Genomic DNA, 10,418 nt, shown 5'->3' on the forward strand with positions numbered 1-10,418 from the left:
AAATCCCTCACCCACGTCTGCAGCTGCCGCTCCCCCGCACTCTGCCCGCTCAGACCTCTGTGCCCCGTCAGAGCCAGCTCCCACAGCTCCTTCGCTCGCGGGCACGCGGCTGGTCATGCGGGGTTCCTTGCAGAGGTGGGGTGTAGCAGGGCCTCACCCCACAGGGCGGCAGGATTGGTGGCCGGGGGCGGCTGGATGGGAGAGGAGAGACGCCATCTGAAGGCCGTCTCTCACTCTGCCTGCCTCAGGCCCTTGGTGGTGCCCGCAGGGTTCTAGCGGCCCCCACTTCTCTGTAGGGTTGGACTGTTACCACTCGTGGTGACCTTTGCACCCTGGGCTCCAGAAACAGTGCCCGGGCCAGAGGGCAGGGGCAGACCCAGACCCTGGGGCAAGAACAGAACTGGGGGCAGGCAGCCCCCTTCTGCTGTGCACAGGGCCAGCCATCTCCCCACCTGCGGGACAGCGTGAGGACGCCCAGGGTCCAGGCTGGGAGGGAAGGCAGGTGGGAGGGCCCCGGCAGATGGGGGGCCGGTGGGCAGCCTTGCTCCGCTTGGACCTGTTTACACCCTTCTTGCATTTTGTTCATGGAAAGGCTCCGTCCGAGGCCAGCAAACAGAACAGCACTGACTGCTCACGCCCGGGCCCAGGGGTGGCTCCATGGTTTGCAAAATGAAAATGACGGGCCCCTTATTCGGAATTCAAGACAGCATCGGGCCACCCCCGGCCTGCTGCCTGAGGGGTCAGACCCCCCATGACTGACTTCACAAACTGAATCCTGGACGAGAAGCTTGAAAAACACACTGGACCATGTGTGTGCGGCCCCAAATCCCGACGGAGGGGGCGTGGCGAAGGGACTGCAGTGCGGCCGTGCCCCTGGGGGCTGCTTTCTCCCTGTCCCTTTGTCTCTCCGTTCCTCTCTGGTGAGCACACGCACCCTCTGGCTTATTAAAAAAAAGCACTCCAGACAGCTGCAGTGACGCAAAGGCAGGCCCTTCGAAGCACCGACCGCATGCCTGTGCGGCTCACAGGCCCATGAGGCTCACCGGCCTGGGTTACTGGAGGGGGCCCAGCTGCCCAGGGACGAGAGAGTCACAGTGGGTCACGTCAGAGTGGAACCTGGAACCCAGGCCCTGGCCCACCGACACAGGGCTGTGTCCACTACAGAGTTCGCGCCACTTGGAGAGGCGGCCTCTGGGCCTGGTCCCACCGTGTGGGCCTGGTCGGCGCAGTCACTCCTGCTATCAGGGAGGACAAAGGGTCTGTGACCCGGAACACAACCCCTGCACCCAAGAAGGCCAGAGTGGGAGGAGAGATGGCGTCTGCCTTGAGGGAACCCTGGACTGGATGAGGGAGACACACCCCATCCCCAGGGAGCTTCGAGTCCAGGGTTCTGAGCCCACGGTTGGTTGTTTCCCCCAAGGGCCCGTTATGGGGCTCTGGAAGCCGGCCAATGCCTCCCCCTGCACTGGCCCACCTGCGGCAGAGCAGAGACCACACCCTCACCGTCTCCCTGGCCGCCCCCGCTGGGGGAGCCGCCCCCGCTGGGGGAGCCGCTCTGTGCCCCTGGGAGAGAGCAGGTTGTGTGTGAGCACCGGGGCTGGTCTCTGCGTCCCGGAGGACGTGTGCTCGCTGGGGACTGGCTCTCACTGCCCCCACCCCCCGCCTGAGACGGCGTCCGACCACGGGGTCCAGACCGGGAAATGAAGCTGCCTCCCCAACCTCCCGGCTCCCTCCCTGTGGAACCCTGCTCGATGGGGCACCCCGGCCTGGAGGCAGGGCTCGGAGGGGCATCCGCGGCTCGGCTTGGGAGCACCATGGCCTCTGGCCACGTCGCCCACCCCCCTGCCTCCTCTCAGCTTCAGTCCAGTGTCCGCCCCCACCTGTACTTGGGGTGACTCACAATGTGGGCGAGGTCTGCGCTGTCATCCCATTGTCGCGGTGGAAAAACTGAGGCCTGGCGAGGGCTGGGTCTTCCCTCTTTCACCCTAGAGTTTCTCCAGCCCTTTTCTCATAGGAGAAAACCCAGAGAGGGGTGGCTGGAAATGAAGGACTTCAAACCCAGGGTCACAAGGCACTTATGGAGAGGCGTGCAGGAGATAGGGAGGAATATGACATAGGAAGACCTGGCTCCCAGCCTCGGGGGGACTACCAGGTAGGCCAGGGCCCCTTTGACCTCAAGAGTCAAGTTCAGACCTGTGTCCTGCTCTGCTGGGCTGGGAAGTGAAAGATGACATGTAGGGCCTAAGAGAGCTGGGAGTCAGGGAGGGCTTCCTGGAGGAGGTGGCATGTCAACCACATCCTAGGGGAGGAAGCCAGGTCCAGCAGATTTGGAGGGCCGAGCATTTCCTGCTTTCCCCAAGCTGGACCTAGAGACCAGCCTGGGTCTCCCTGACCCCACTCTGACAGGGAGGGCCGAGAGGGGCAGTTGAGGCCTGGACAGCTTGAGGGAGGGAGGAGGCAGGCAGAGCAACCCCAGGCTGGGCGTGGGAAATGTTGGGCCCTGCCCTGAAGGCCCCACTATTGAAGAATGGATTACCCGACACCCAGATTAATGGGCTTTCATTTTGCTAAACATCTGTCACCCTTAGTGCTGGCGAGCGAGCATGAAATGAGCTTGGCTGTGCCGCCACTGCCGCGGTGCGCAGGGTGCCGGTGCCCAGCCCACGCCTGCCCTGCACAGGGGGAGTGGGGGCCAGCCCTGAACTGAGGTGCGAGGTGCGTCTGGCAGGGGCCGGCCCTGGGAGCTTCTCCAAGGCCCCAGTAGGAGCTCTGGCACCCTGGCCCCTGCAGGGGTTCCTGAGAAGGATCCCGTGGCCCTGAGAGCCGGGTCTGGCACTTCTCCAAGCAGCATGTAGGGGAAACCCTTCAGGACACTCAGCCCCCAGCCCCTGGCCCCCACATCCTCGCCACAGCCCCAGGAGGTAAAGGCCGCCTGTCACAGTGGGAGGAAGCTGAGGCAGGTGGAAGGACTTGCCCAAGATCACACGGCTGGACGCCCAGGAGCCAAGATTTGGGCCAGAATTCGGGCTTGGAGTCCCAGCTTCACACCAGGACTCCTAGGGCCTGAAGCCAGTGGGGCCGGGGCGGGGTCCCCTGGTCTGTCTGTAGGTGTGTCGGGGTGGGCGCGGCACAGAGTCAGCTCCTGCGAGGCCCCGCTCTGACGCCGCCCGCCTGCCCCCAGCTGTACATCCAGACCACGACGCTGACGGTCTCGGTGAGTCTGAGCGCCTCGGTGTCCCTGGGAATGCTCTACATGCCCAAGGTCTACATCATCCTCTTCCACCCGGAGCAGAACGTGCCCAAGCGCAAGCGCAGCCTCAAAGCCGTCGTCACCGCCGCCACCATGTCCAACAAGTTCACGCAGAAGGGCAGCTTCCGGCCCAACGGCGAGGCCAAGTCCGAGCTCTGCGAGAACCTCGAGGCCCCCGGTAAGTACTCCCCGCCTCCCCGCCGTCCCGTCTCCGTCCCTGTCCCTGTCCTGTCTGGGTCCCCAGGCTCGGTGGAAAAGCGTGGTGAGCTCCTGGCCGGCCACGCCCCCTCCCTAGCTCCGCCCTGGGGGTGGGGGACGCTGGAGGCTGGGAGAACGCGGAGGCCACTGGGGAGCAGAAAGCCTCCCCTCCAGCCCTCAGGACCTGGGCGAGAGCCGTCCTGCCCCGCCCCTAGACAGATGGTGGTTTCCCAGCCACGCCCCCCACTGCAGTGCCTCCTGGGGGCATCTGGCCCTGCAGAGTGAGGCGAGACCCCGGAACTGCTCTGTCCTGGGCTCGCACACTGGCCTGCGTCCTCCTTGGGAAGCGAGCTGTCTCAGAGGGCTTGCTCCCTGGCAGCCTGGAGCTGTAGCAGTGAGCTTGGCCGGCCCTAGCAGGGCCCCGGGAGCTGGGGGCAGAGGACGGGCAGAGGACACGGAACAGGTGAGGGTGGGTGCCCAGGACCAGGGGCGGAGGGACTGAGGATGCTGCAGTTCTCGGCAGCAGTGCATCCCCAGGGCGTGGTTGGAGGGGCCTGGGCAGTAGAGAGTCATGCTTTGGGGAGAGGTGGGGGAAAGGAAGCAGGGATCCTGGCATCTGAGGGGCAGGCCCAAAGTGTGGGTCTGGGCAGGACAGGCCCCCAGGGCTGGAGAAAGAACTCCAGGAGAGATCAGCACCTCCCTCCTCCTCTGGAGCCAGCCCTCAGTGTGGGCGGAGCCTTGAACCCTGACTGTGTGCCAGGCCTACCCCACCTTCTCAAGGCAGCCTCGAAAGGCAGGCTTTTACAGAACCGGTCCCTGGTACAGATGGGGACAGACTCAGAGAGGCGAGGTCCCCACAGGCCCAGAGCATCAGGTGGCATAGGCGGGGCCGACTTGGGCATGCTGTCCCCTCTGCCTGCTATCTCCCTCCTTAGGGGGACCCTGCCCCAGGTGAGCCGAGGGGTGTCCAGCTGTGGAGAGGGCCTCTGTGGGCCTCATTCCATCTGCTTTGGGGTGGGGACGGACCGAGGGGTCTCTGCGGCCACCCTAGGCCTGCTGCAGGCCTCAGCCCCCTCCTTGGGTACCCTGGAAGTGACCCAGTGGTTTAAGTGGCAGCTCTTCCTGCTGCCTCCCCTCCTTGAAAACCTTGAGGGGCTTCCATTGCTGGGGAGGTTGGAGAAGAGCCTCTCCCGGGAGAGTTGAGAACCCGGCGGCTCCCTCTGCTGCTTCCCTCTGCTGGGAAAGGCCAGATCTGAGCATTTTCGCTACCCCAGGAGGGAACAGGCTGGGCTGCAGGAAGGAGCACAGCGCGGCCCTGGAGAGGCCTGTTTGTCTTCCACCAAGAGACCCGGGAGGCGGGAGACCTCCCCTCCCCGGGGCGCTGGGGCTGGGCGGCGCCTCCACAGGTCCCCACTTGGACTCTGGGTAAAGCCTCTTCCCTCCCGTCCACAACACCGTCCCCATGTGTCGTGGGAATAGTCACTGACAGGGAGGCCAGTCCCTTCCTACGTCCACAGGCCTCTTCACTCCCAGGGTCCTCTGCCTGCAGCGTGGTCTTCATAGCGGTCCTCTAAGGCCCAGGGAGAAGGGGCTTTGGTGCTCCACGGAGGCCCAGGGAGGGCGACTGGCTCTCCTGGGCTCACACGGCACGGTGGTGGCTAGCTGGCCCCATCCCGTGTCATTCCCCGGCCTCTGCCCTCATGTGGCCTCCCTGCCTCCGTGCCCAGCGGCAAACCCGGACACTACACAAGCGAAGGGAGGGCCTCTTGACCGACAGCCTTGATGACTGTGAGCCTCCTTGGATTCTCCAGGCCTGCTTATCCTCCCAGAATGCCAGCCTCCCCAGCCTCCCCAGTCTCCCCAGCCTCCAGCCCCCAGCCCCAGCCCCGGCTCCGTTCAGGAGCACCTGGCCCTCCACCCTGAGATGGGAGGGGCCAAAGGTCCTTGCAGGACTCCCACCTCTAGCTGCCTTCCAGAAAGCCCGGGGAGAACCCCGGTAGATCTGTCAGCCCAGAGGGGACCCTCCAGTTTGCGCCTCCTGCCCTCCCTGTGTCCCCTTCCTTCAAGGCCCGCTCTCCATTGGGTGCGGGAGCAGGTCTGTCATTAACCCCCTCACAGTGACACTAGTGGTGCCGACAGGCCAGAGGGGACCACGGAGGGCAGGCACCTTCACAGAGAGCTGTAATGACACTACGCAGATATTGTCCCCTCTGCCTCCGCCCTGGCTGGTCCCCAGGGATGAGACAAGGAGGGGTGAGGAGGCATGGTGAGGGGAGACCCAGCATTCCCAGCCCTGCCCTGTGAGGACGAGGGCTCCCCACCCCTGCGGTGACGACCAGAGGTCAGCACCTTTGCTCCCACTGTCTCTCAGCTCGGTGACAACAGGGGCCGTGGAGGAGCTGAGTGATTAATTCTGGGGACAGCTGGGCCGAGAGGGTGTGAGCAGGAGGAGTGGGGAGGTGTCACTCCTGTGGAGCAGGGATATTTTTCACTCTGTCACTGGCAGGCCCCGTATCTTTAAACAAACAATAGAATAAATAATTCAGGGTCCCGATTGCAGGCAGATTGGGCGCAGAGACACGGGCGACAAATGGGGGCTGTCAGCCTGCACCTAGCATTGGGCTCCCGGCTAATTGTTACCTGAGCTGGCTCTGATGGAACCGTGAGTGAGTGCCTGCCTTCACCCCTTCCCCTCATGCTGAGCGTGGCCCTGGAGTGCCGTGTCCCGCTGCCGTCCTCAGCACTGTGGCTGAGCCAGCCTGGCATTTGCAGAGTTTAGTATTTCCCCTCCCCTGGGCTGAGAGCCAGCGTGCACCCTGTTTACAGATGAGGGCAGGCCTGGACCCCACATCTCCTGACGCCTGGCTGGGACGCTTCTTTTTTGTTTTTTGGAGAGGTTTTTTTGCTATAGGGCATGTGCGCTCGCCAGACAGAGAGACAGAAAGTGAGAAATCACCCCCCAGGGGATGGCCACGCCGCAATCCCTTCTCCTCCATTCTCCTCTCAGGATCTTGGGCATGCATGCACACGTGCCCGGCGTGAGTTTTAAGCCACTGGGTCCAGGATGCGAACCTCAGTAGACTACATGGGAGTCCAGGGACATAGCCATTATGCTAGCTGCTGGCCCCTGGAGCGCTTCTTTTGAGCCTCTCCATTAGCTTGTGAGGGCCCTCGGGTAGGCTCCATCCCCCCCTTTGCCAGATGGTGAAGCTGAGGCTTGCTGAAGGGCTCTAAGGTTCTGGGCCTGTGGCTGAAGGCTGGGACAGAGAACTGGATTTTGAGAAGATTCCGCTTTGGCCTTAGAGGACAGGGGCCGGGCTGCGCCTGCTGCTGTCCCCTCCGCCACTCCCAAGGACTTGCGTCCCTGTGCACTGTCAGTGGGGGTCTGACTGCTGGGGCTGCTGCGGTTTTCTCTCACCTCTGAGCTAGAAGCTGCTGACGGGTTTACAGGTTTGGAAACTCCATTCTGTCAGTTCACCCAGAGGGCGATGGGGCCCTGGGGACCTGATTCTCCCCCGGGGGCCCTGATTCTCAGCGGCGGCTGCAGGCCAGCCACGTGCGCAGCCGGCTGCGGGCTCCTCCTGATGGGGATGAAATGGGGCGGGACGTTGGGGGTGTCTGGAGCCCTTTGGGGAAAGAAGGCTAAGCAAGAAGGGCCCCCTGCCCCCTTTATGGGCAGGGAAACTGAGGCTCGGCAGAGAAGGGAGGGAGCACGTGAGGTCCTGGGGGAGACGGTTCCCTGCAACGAGAGCCCAAGCTCCAAGCTCCAGGGTGCTGCCCTGGACGTGCCCTCCCAGTGGCCTTTCAGCTGGGGGTGTCTGGAGCCCTTTGGGGAAAGAAGGCTAAGCAAGAAGGGCCCCCTGCCCCCTTTATGGGCAGGGAAACTGAGGCTCGGCAGAGAAGGGAGGGAGCACGTGAGGTCCTGGGGGAGACGGTTCCCTGCAACGAGAGCCCAAGCTCCAAGCTCCAGGGTGCTGCCCTGGACGTGCCCTCCCAGTGGCCTTTCAGCTCCCAGATGCTGCCCCATCCGGACTGCCCCACCCTCTGCCCCGCCTGCCCTCTGGGCACCAGCTCGCAGGAGGGACGCGGGTCACTTTGGAGATGACCGTGCATTCTTCGTAAACTCAGGCGCTGTGCTATTTCTGTCTTTCCCTGAGGCTGTGGCTCCATTCCTCCCACTCGCACCTGTCCAGGTGGCACTCAGAGCTGGACACGTCCAAGCTTGCCACTGCCCAGCCTAACGACTGTCCTCTGCGTGGACATTCTGCAGACAGGGAGCTCACGACCACGGAAGGCCACCCACTCCACTCTGGGCTCTGGCCAGGAGGAAGTTCTTCCTTTAGCTGGGCTCGGGTCCCGGTGCCTCCGTAGGGGTCCCAGGGTGGCCCTCTGCTCACGCTGTCCCTATCAGCCCCTCAGGTTTGCTTCCTTCATCATGACGGACCCTCATAGTTGGACCTAGCAGTCCTGCCCACGCCATGGGCTTCCCGTTACGCCCCTATCCACAAAGAAGCCAGAACAGAAAGCAGTGGCTCCCGGCAGGCTGGTGTTCGTTTCTCCCCGATGGACTGTTAGTACCGCTGGCCGGGCAGCGTGGGTGCTCGGGTTCCGTCTTACTGCACCGTCAACTCTCAGAGGCCCCGGGCTATGACTGCGCTCGGTGTGCGCGCGGCCCACGGAAGGGCGAGCACGTGCACGGGGAGCAATCTGTTGCAGGCACGTGACGTGGAGGTTTATGCGGTGCTTGCAGTCACATACCGTTAGCAAGAGTGTAGACGGGGCCGGCAGATGGGGTGGTTAAGGGCGCGGGACTCCCCCATGGCCAACTGCAGTGAAAGTCCTGGACCTGGCAACTTGCTCTCTCACTTTCCCTCTCTTTCTCCCACTCTGTCCCTCTCTGGTCAAATTAAAATAAATAAATAAAGTTAAATGAAATAATTCTTAAAAAAAAAAATAAGATTGTAGTCAAGGGAAGCCCCTCTTAGCTGCAAGGGAGGCAGGAAATGCAGTCCTTCCCTTGACAGCCAGGGGCCCAGCCTGAGCCGGAGAAGACTGTGGACAGCTTGCAGGGTACCGCCACACTGCTCCCCCGCCCGGGCTGCGCCTGGGCCCCATGCAGGGTCCACGGCTGCGTGTGCATCTCCCATCCAGCCCTCCCCTGCCCACCAGCAGGCCTCAGCAGGCGGCCATGCTGGCCTTAAGTCCTCACCAAGAACTGACCTGTGGGCCACCGAGGGAGGCCTGAATCCTGGCAGGACAGGGCAGAACCAAGGGTCTGGCCGGGCTCCTCGCCCTGTGGCCTCAGTTCCTCACATGGAGGTGATGCTCCTGTGGCTTCCCGACAGGGCTTCTGTGAGGTCTGCACTTTGGGGGGGGGGTGACACTAACCCTGCCCATGGGAGCTGATGCCATCACCCGGCTGTGGGGCTGGCATGGGCTGGGCTTGCTAGGGGCAGGGTCCCAAGGGGGCTCTGGGCAGGAAGTGGGAGCTGCCCGCATGTGCCACCCCAGTCCTGGCTGTGGGGTCAGAATGCCAGGTGCAGGTGGGGGAGAAAGGAGGGCACCGAGAGAGGGAAAGTGGGGGTGCTCAGAGAGCTGGGAGACTGGGAGGCCTTGCATTTTCTTTGGGCATGAGCAGAGGGCCACGTCTGCTGTATGCTGTTTCTGGCTGTGCAGGGCCCTTCTCGTGGTCCACTCCCTTCCGCAGGACACTGTTCTAGTAGATTGGGGGAGTCCCCTCCGTACGCGGCCTTCTCAGACGTGCGTGGCTGGGCCTCTGACAGCGGCCCTTCGGTAGGGCTATGTAGGGTCACGTATGACATCGCAAATATACAGGGATCTTTCAGTGTGGGGGACTAGGACGTGGCAGGGGCACTGTGAGGAGACCTTTGGGGGGGGGCTTGAAAATGACAAAGTGAAAAGAGTGGGGTCCTTCATGCAGGCAGCCAGCCTGGGCAGAGGCGGGAGGCAGGGGTGACATGCTGGGGGTCGGGGACGGGGTCTGGAGGGTTTGGGGGAGGGTTGGCTGCTTGGTTCAGGGATCTGGGCTGGACAGCGTGGCGCTGGGGAGCTATGGAAGGTTCTTGTTCAGGAAAGCTCCTGGGTGGAAGGAGTGTTCGGGAAAGACAGCCCCTGACCCCTGGCACCCCTGGTCTTTGTCCTTCCAGCGCTGGCCACCAAGCAGACCTACGTCACCTACACCAACCATGCGATCTAGCGAGGCCCCTGGAGCCGAGCAGGAGCAGGAGAAACCCGATCTGCGCGGACGGTGCATTGGGCCAGGGCCACACCCCAGGGCCCAGCCGATGTCCTGCCTGCCCGTGGGTGCCCACGGACGTGGCTTGGTGCTGGGGACACAGAGCCCCCAGCTGTCACTGCTGGGCAGCTGGGCAAGCCAGGTGGCCGCAGGAGGAGGACAAGGGGCCAGGGAAGCTCCAGGCCACCCCGAGAGCCTGCATCTCAGACTACTGTCCCTCCTGGCCCCAGATCACGGGCTCGGCGGGGGGGGGCCCCCGTGCTGGTTTTCTTTCTCCCTCTGTCTCTGTCTGTCCAACCAGTGCCCTCTGTGTTCCATCTCTGTCCTCTCGCCTCCTGGCATCACCTCCTTTTATCTCTGCGTCCTCTGCTTTTTCTGTACCTTCTTTCTTCCCTGCTCCTGCCTCTGCCGCCCCCTCATCCGCCCTCCCCGGGCCTCCTGCGTTTCTCCTGGTTCCCACCAGCGTCGCTCTTCTGTGTTTGCCTTCCCCGTCGTCCCCACCTGCATTTCCATCCGGCCTTTGCTCCCCTCTCTCCCTGCCGCCCCTTCCCAACCCACCAAATCTTACATGTCGCAAAAGAGAAAAACAGAAAAAAAAAATCAAAACACAAAAAAGCCAAAACAAAAACAAATCTCGAGTGTGTTGCAAAGTGCTGCGTCCTCCCGTGGCCTCTGTGTGTCCCCGCGGCCCGCGGCGGGCCCGCCTGCTCTCGC

At 63.1% G+C, this 10,418-nt stretch overlaps 1 protein-coding gene across 1 annotated transcript in view; it reads left to right on the forward strand.

Annotated features, from left to right (window-relative positions):
- Nucleotides 1–10,412, forward strand: part of GRM4 (glutamate metabotropic receptor 4) — a 118,195-nt gene extending 107,783 nt beyond the window's left edge. The window contains exons 10-11 of the mRNA XM_006144245.1: nucleotides 3,182–3,428; nucleotides 9,616–10,412. Of these exons, the coding sequence (XP_006144307.1) occupies nucleotides 3,182–3,428; nucleotides 9,616–9,665 (297 nt within the window). The 3' untranslated portion in view covers nucleotides 9,666–10,412. The remainder of the gene's footprint in view (nucleotides 1–3,181; nucleotides 3,429–9,615) is intronic.
- Nucleotides 10,413–10,418: the final 6 nt, after the last annotated feature.

This window comes from Tupaia chinensis, unplaced genomic scaffold (genome assembly GCF_000334495.1).
Source record: "Tupaia chinensis unplaced genomic scaffold, TupChi_1.0 Scaffold000116_1, whole genome shotgun sequence".
Classification (NCBI taxonomy): domain Eukaryota; kingdom Metazoa; phylum Chordata; class Mammalia; order Scandentia; family Tupaiidae; genus Tupaia; species Tupaia belangeri.